The 8,423-nt window shown below is 33.7% G+C and overlaps 1 protein-coding gene across 1 annotated transcript in view; it reads right to left on the bottom strand.

Annotated features, from left to right (window-relative positions):
* Positions 1–8,423, bottom strand: part of LOC106686470 (uncharacterized) — a 38,779-nt gene that overhangs the window by 27,082 nt on the left and 3,274 nt on the right. Inside the window, exons 2-6 of the mRNA XM_067047699.1 lie at positions 7,401–7,593; positions 4,089–4,188; positions 3,778–4,015; positions 2,429–3,575; positions 786–889 (exon numbers count right to left, since the gene is read on the bottom strand). Of these exons, the coding sequence (XP_066903800.1) occupies positions 786–889; positions 2,429–3,575; positions 3,778–4,015; positions 4,089–4,188; positions 7,401–7,593 (1,782 nt within the window). The remainder of the gene's footprint in view (positions 1–785; positions 890–2,428; positions 3,576–3,777; positions 4,016–4,088; positions 4,189–7,400; positions 7,594–8,423) is intronic.

Genomic DNA, 8,423 nt, shown 5'->3' with positions numbered 1-8,423 from the left:
AGTTATCAATTTTTATCATTTATGATTTAATTCAATATTTTGTATAATTCTAAATTTGTTTGTATACTATTCCTTTTCAATTGTATGTTACTCTAAATGTTGTTGTTATCTCTTTTGTTCTATAGCTCTGATGAAGACCTGAAACTCAGGTCGAAACGTCGGCATAAAATAAATAAATATGGTTTTGTTTATTTATGTTGTTCTTTGCTAACCGCACTCCCCGACAAACTTCTCCAATCATTAATCTATGGTCAACTATCTACCCCTCATTGTGAATTATTATTGTGTATCGCTATTTATAGCTACTATATTATGTTATATCAATATATGTTCATCAAGATTGTAAAGAGTTGTTATTTATATACAAACTACCAACAAAGCTACAACTCCATTTTAAGATTGTATATTTTAAAATTCTATTTAGTACCATTTCTATGAATTTTTATCAAGTACTACCTAATTTGCTGTTATTTATGTTTCCTTTCTTCTCTCTTATTTTTATTATCTTCTTTTTTATAATGAAAATAAAGTAAATCGTATGTAATAACCGAAAAAAATTAAAAGAACAAAGTAAGCGTATGTATACCGATGTTTGTTACTTTCTTTATTTAGTAAGCATTTTTATATACAAGTATTGGATTTGCGAAAAGTGGTAAATCAAGCAGTAAAAAGCCGAAAATACCAGTTTGTTAAATTCATCCCTTTACAGAATATCGATGTAATGATTTTAATATAATGTGAATATCGATTATTTTTACAAAGAGGTATATATTAAAACAACTTACTTATGACGAAATAAGTAGAATCTTCATTCGATACAAGAGGCGTTTTCGACGTGGTTTTCGAGTTAGTCTTGCTGGCTGGTGTTGCGGTAGTTCTGCTTGGTGGCCTGAAAAATACGTAAGTTTTTTTCAACATGTCCAGAAGCAATAATAAAAATAGATGTAATGTTTTGTATCAGAAAATATTATGTTTAATCATTTTTTGTTGTTTAAATAAAATAAATGGTACTCAAATTAAGTTATTAACACTCTTTATTATTACTTTAAATGTCCAACGTTTCAGCCAACTTGGCCATCCTCAAGGACAATCTTAAATACAAATTTACACCACATATCTAACAATTAAAATCTTTTGGAGGCTATTCTGCCCAGGCAGAGTTGGGCAATTATGAAACTAATAGCTGAAATTGCCATGGATACGATATTTATTTATCAATGATTCATTCATGAATAAGGGCCGTATCCATGGTGATTTTAGCTAGTAGTTTTAACTATAGCTAATTTTTTCATTCAATTTTAATTTAGTTTTACAGAGTAACATAAAACTCTTATGACACCTTTAATATTTAGTTAAAAATTTTAAATTTAATAGAAAAGTGACAAAACAGGTTAATTAGAAAAAAATTATTGATCTGGGCAGAATAGCCAGCAAAAAGGTTTTTAATGGTTGGATGTAAGGTGTAAATTTATATTTAAGATTATCCTTGAGGATGGGGCCAGGTTGGCCGAAACTTCGTACATTTAAAGCAGTGGTTCCCAAACTTTTTTGTCTAACCATCCCCTTTCCAGGAAAAATATTACTCAGAGCCCCCTGGAAATTATTTTTTTTTTTAGATTTTAATGAGAAATACATGTGTATTAATGTTTCTACGTTTTTTGAAAAATATAGCACAGAAAGATGTAAATTAGAAACATTGAAGTTTAAAATTATAGAACTATTTATTGAACTCAGAATAGAATGTAATACAAAAAAGTTAAAACATTCGAAATGATCTTAATGTGAAGGATGGACCTGGTGTGCTGCTACTAAGTTAGTAAGTAACCCTCGGCTCTATTAGAGTCAGCAGTAGTATTGATGACAGAGACAACTTGCAGTTATTCATCGCCCCCCCCCAAATACACCTGTGGCCATCATCACTCTCTGAATCACTGCAGCACCTACTAGGGGGCTGTAGCGCCCACTTTGGGAATCACTGATTTAAATTAATAATAAAGAGTGCGACTTGATTTGGATACAATTTAATTAAACAGTCTCGAAGAAGTGATAAGATTATATATATAATTATTTATTTATGATATTTACAACTGTATTTACATAAAAATACATTTATTAAATTTGAGGTAAGATCATAATATAATGATATGATACAGGCGTGTAGAGAAACTACACATTCATAGCACTCTAAAAATATTTCTACATTAGGTCTCGAGGCCCATCTCCTTTTCAGCCGCCTCTGAGGATTGTCTGGAAGAGAAAGAAAGTTTAGAAATTGACGGAGCTCATCATGGAAGGATTGATACACGGTTGGGGATAGATCGGTTGATAAGATTAGATATAAAATTAATTATTTTGTTTGATCGAAATTTTCAAAAAAAAAAAAGTCAATTTAAAGAAATTTTCAAAAAAAAAAAAAATGAGGTCTTACTTTTCAAAAGGCTTGAAGAGATGAGGGGTAGTCATTTTCGGCAAACTCGTTATTTTAGATGGTGTTTTAAAAAGATTTTCATAGTTGCTAGGAGACGTGGAATCCGTCATATTTGTTGGGTCCTTCTGGGAAGATAGCACTTTAGGATTCAAATCAGGTTTCAAGAATTCGTCATACTGGGGAGTCCTTACCGTCTGCGTAGTTACTTTTTGTGAATGTTCTTCATTACGAAGAGTCTTTTTGTTTGTTGTAATTGGCGTTTTAAACAAATCGTCTGAAGGAGTTTTTTTATGATCTGTCTTCAAGTTCTTGAAGAAAGGATCAAATGAAGTCGATGGTTCTGGTTGCGTTGGTGTCTTGAACAATCCTCCATAATTAAGTGCAGTCGGTGTTGCAGTTTGTATATTCGACGGTCCAGGTTGTTGATTTTTTTCCGAAAGAAAAGTAATGATTTCATACTTTCGAGGTACTGCTGAACGCCTTGAAGTTGGAGTTTTGAATAATTCTTCATGCGACTCAGAATGTTGTTCAGGTATTCTGAAGAATCCTTCATTGGAAGTTATTGGAGGTGTCTTTAAGGCTTTTAAGTCGAAAAACCCTTCGTTAGTGGATGAACTTTTAGCATCTAGTTTTGGAGTTCTGAAGAAACTTTCGGTTGTCTTTTGGGGAAGTATAGTTGGTGTTCTAAGCAACCCCTGATTTGTTACAGACTTTTGTGGTTTTGTGGAAGGAACTTTGAAAAATTCTTCGTTGGGACCATTCTGCTCGGCTCGTGAGGTAGAAGCTTGATTAGTGGTATTTTTTAGTGATGACATTCCTGATAACTGGAAGAATCCTTCGTTTTGTTTGGATTTGTGAGATTTAGGCAGCGGTGTTTTGAAAAATCCTTCACTTGAGTTTGATATTAAAGTATGCCTTTTTGGTTCCGTAAAGAATGATTCATGAGACTGAGCAAATGTGTTTTGAGTTTTAAGATCAATGCTTGACTCCTTAAACAACACGTCTGTACCTAATGGCATCTGAAACTGGTGGTTTTTATTTGAATCCGTGAATAAATCTTCAAGGTTTGAAGTGGCACCTTTCTGATTATCCAGAGAAGCTTTGAAAAAGCTCTCCGTAAAGACATCCTCATGAGATCCTGCGGGATCTGCAAAAATATGATAATTAAACATTCAGCTTATTAATTTAGAAACAATAAGCAAGCCTGAGGGCATTTCATTAATGCCATCTCATTAAAAAAAAACTTACTAGGATCTACGAATGATTGGTTTCTTAATCCTTTTAATCTTAACCTACGAAATACGAATAAAAAAAGCATTTTGTAATAATGACGATTCAGAAAATAATACCTAAATCGAAAAAAGACAACTTCTCGTTTCTCTGGAAAGAAGATAGACGCTGTGGTGAGCTTCCGAGGAATTGTCCATCTCCATTCTGATAGTTGGAAGCAGGCGATTGTTGTTGATCTTTTCCCGAGGAACCGACGTCTTCCCTGGAATTCCTCCGAATAGAGGATACACATTCCTGGCTGAAAATAGGGTTCGGCCGGGTGCTGCTTGAAGTGTCACTTTGTTTAGTTGCATTGCTCTATGATGAAATAAACGAAATATTACATGGGCATAAAACAAATTAGTAGATGAACCAATAGAAAAATGCATACACTGGTCCAATTTGGGAGTGATTTATTTTTCTTGTTGGATGGTCGTTCCGATGAAGATCCCGTGAAAACATTATCAAATTTATCTTCTGGTGCACTTGATCTGTAACATTAAGTAAATTTAAGGACAGAAACAAATATAAAAGGAAGATGGTCCGGATTCGTTAAAAAAAAAAAAAAAAAACTCAAATAGTAATTAAACTATTGATTACGGGCCAACGTTTCGCCCATTTTTTTAGGTCTTCAGCAGGGCTTACTGAACGAAAGTAAACTCTCAAACCATTTTTTTTTTTTTTCGAGTGTGTGTTTAATTCCATTCAGTGAGCCATGCAAAGTGGGTGAATTGTTGAATCAAAATAAACAAATTAATTCACCATTTGAGGTATTTATTTATTTATTTTTTTATCAGACTGGGACCATCTTTCTTTTATATATTATACACGGTCAATCAACGTTCTTCTAATAAGGAACATAGAATATATTTATAAATAATATAATATAATTTCTTATTCAAGTCTATTTTATTTATCAATTATAATAAAAAATATCCATACAGTCTTTGTTGAACGGGTGGAGAAAAATAAAATGTTTTTCTGTTTTATTAGTTATTTAATAAAACGTTCAAAGTGTAGTGAGAACACTAGCTTCGAAGTGATCATAACCCTTCACATTAAGGGGTACCAGAACAAAGACACAACGGCTAGTGAACTACAATCGATATATTCACAGTTTACCACAGAGCAACTTGTATAATAAATGAGTTTTTATATCACACTTTAACAGTCTCAACATGTTTATTCTCTTATAACTCATTAATATTTACAGGTTATTCCGCCTTTGTTAAAATATTTATAATATCTGTACCGCTACAACCCATGAAGGGTTAGGAGTGCAATATTTTGCTAGGAATTACTGTTACTGGACCAACGGTTGTGCAAGGAATGGGAATGGGTAGCTCATTGATGAGGCATTGTGCTACTAACTCCAAATATCCGGGTTTGAATCCGGTTGTGGCAGATAATTTTCTGTTTCACTGCAGCCGTGAGTCTGCCCTTTGGGTTCAGGAGTCCACCTAGCCTCATAAAGTAGGTGCCCCTAATTGGGTAAAAATCTGGTGGTGACCAAATCACCTTCTTGCACAACCGTAGAAACTTACATACATAGTCAATTAACTAAATTTATATCTATCACTATTTCACTTATTATAATCTTATTCAATTTCTAATGTCTATTACGATCTTATCAATCACTTTATCAACAATACATTTCAGAGAGTGAAAATTGAATAAAATTTTAGCAAGCAAAACAGTGGATGAAAAGATGGTTGACTTGATTTGACAAAGGCAGTGGTTGACTTGATTTGACAAAGGCAGTGATAACTTGATTTGACAAAGGCAGAATAGTCTGCAACCATTTAGGACCGGTTGGACAATCACAGTTTAAACTATGAATATTGAAATCTGGGGTAAAATCAATAATTATCCGTTGTACCAGATAAGTTAACCTACAAATCTGGCGGTAAACTTTACTCGCCAATGGTAGCCGGTTAAACTGAGATTTAGGACAAATCTATGTTCAAGTAGGTAACCATACAAGGGACTTTCTGTAATTTCAATTGGATCTGTTATCTATTTAAAGGCTATTGTATTATTCCGTTCATTTCAAAATCCAATAAAATGGATTTGATCGAGATAGACGATTTTATATGAGACGAAAACTTTAAAGAATTAGTTGCTCAGCCAATAATGATAAAAAATTATTCCGTCCTCGACCAAATCATTTTTCACAGTTGTCGGATGAAGTATTTTTTCATTGATTTCGACTGTCTTAAATGCCTGTTGAATCAATTTTAAATTTAATTGGATCCACAATTTCTAAAATTAGGAATTGCGAAGTTTGGTAATTATCTCAATTTCAGGTTGTTAAAGTGTGATGTAAAAATTCATTATTTTATTGTATACATGTTGCTCTGTGGCAAACGGTGAATATATCGATTGCAGTTCTCTAACCGTTATGTACTTGGTCTAACGGCTAGTTGCCAGAGTGGAGAAGCGGTAGTTGTCGAGGCTATGTTGTAAGAGTGTGTTGTTTGTTCTCACTACAGTAAGAACGTTTAAGTTATCTAACCGTTAATAATAAAACAGTAAAAACATTTTATTTGTGTTAACCACCCCCGCGTTCAACACAGGTAACCTTAATAACAAACCTGTGGACAAGAAACAGATCACCAAGTTACCGGAGTTGTACTGAGCTCTTGGACAAATATAAAGAGGCCTCTACATGTTGGCCAAGCCATGGCAAACTCAGACATGCGCGAGTATGTGGATGGGTGGCTTGTACGAGTTGGCCTAAGCTCGTTGCCGATCCGTCGAGAGTCGGTTTTTTGAACACAGATCAAAGAGAGTTATTTTATTTTATTAGTACTATTACTTTTTTTTTTTAAACTTATTTATCCATCTATGTGTTAGTCTTATTCTCGTAAAATGTATTTATTTGCTTGTTTTTTGGTAAACTGATCTACTGCTGTGACTATTATTGATGGCCTGATCTTACATTGCCATCTAATGGTGAATTTGCTTAGCGGGTCACTGAGGAGTATCTAGGAGGGTGAATTCAGCAGAGCGAATTTGTTGATCGGGTGAATTAAAATTTGTGAAATTGAAGGAATAGAAGAGGGAAAGAAAAATAAAGGAATGAATTGAAATATTCTTATTTGGTGTATAGACTGAAATTGATTGTAAAAGGAAACTGTAGGGAAAAAAACTGTTTTCTTTCTATTTTATTATACCATGTAACTATATGTAATGTATATATGTCTGATTACGGATTGATTAGTATGCTGTGTGATGTAGCAACCTGATGTATTTGGGCAGCATAGATGAATAAAGTATTTCTCTCTCCCTCTCTAATCTTATTTATTTATATTTAATTTCCTTTCATTTTCTTTTTTTTAATAAAAATAATATAACCCCAGTGCAATGGCTGAAACCATTTGTATGTCTGCCATGCTTGCCTCTCTGAATAACACTGACATGTGGATGGTCCGGTTTTTGTTTACCGAGCATTTGTACAAGCCTCCGATTCGTGGCGAGCGGCCAACATGTGGATCCGCCTTAAGTTATTAAAATCTGAGTTTTACCCGAGATTGGTGCAACCGGCCCTTACTGACATTGGGATGTTATAAATAAGATATCCATGAGAATGGCCGAAACGTTGGAGTTATAATATAATAAACATGTTGAGACAATATGGAGATTTTTAATTTTAATTGATATAGAAAATATTTATGTGATCAACATCGCCTTTTGTGCTCACCCAAAATGACTTCGTGGTTCTATACTAGATATAATTGTCTTGACGTCTGTTCCTGTTCCGGTTCTATAAGAACTGGTGGTCCTCCTCAAAGGCTGGATGAACCGTCTGCCTTGTATCCATGGTATTTCTGAAGAGCTAGTATCTCCGTCGGATGTTCCACGGCCTCTTGTAAATGTTCGTTTACCTTCTCTGACTGTAATCCAAAAACAAAGAAACTTTTTTGGTCTGCTTTTAGGTTATTCTTTATATGAGTGTTAAATTCACTATTTCTTTTTGTTAGAAAGCTTTAAAGGTACCAAGACATCAAGCTGGTTCGAATATAAACATTTATTTGGTTAACCTAACACTAGAAAACTTAAACAGAAGAGTTAGAATAAAAGTAAAAAATAAAAAGGCAAAATAAAATAAGCTAAATAAATTATGAAAACAAAAAGAAGCAAATTCACTAAAACTATAGATATATAAAATAAATACTGGTCGACAGTCCCGATGAAAGTTGATCCGCTTCGATAGGTCAGAGGAAGATAGTTTGCTGTCAAGATGTGTAGGTCGCCGCTCCGTGCAACTCACAAACTGGTCCAAAGTTGGTGGGCCCACGTCTGTACTGGCTCATAAAACAGTCGAAATGTACAAAAGTCAAGATGGCCAGACTGACACTTATTGTGGGTAGACAGGGCTGGTAATGAATCATACGAGCCGGCTAATTAGCAACAACTCATATTCCAGTCAAAGGCCAAAAACGCAGAAAAGATCTGGTTCCGTACATTAATGTCGATTAATAAACTCAAAATGTCCATTAAATAATAAAACTATCATAACCACTAATTAGCAAGAACTAACCTAAAAACGAAGATGGTCGTTGCTAGGCAACGCCTTAGCGACGGTTATCAGCACGTAGCAACTGTTTCTATTACTTAATTATAACACACATAATTTTCTTCTCAAATAACTAAATTCTAATTAAAATAATAAAGACAAAAAAAAAAAAATGTAACTAAATTAAACCATATATATATATATATA

Source organism: Halyomorpha halys, unplaced genomic scaffold, assembly GCF_000696795.3.
Source record: "Halyomorpha halys isolate HHAL.00 unplaced genomic scaffold, Hhal_1.1 Scaffold826.1, whole genome shotgun sequence".
Classification (NCBI taxonomy): domain Eukaryota; kingdom Metazoa; phylum Arthropoda; class Insecta; order Hemiptera; family Pentatomidae; genus Halyomorpha; species Halyomorpha halys.
Note: the sequence above shows the minus strand (reverse complement) of the source record. Positions and strands in the feature narration are given on the sequence as shown.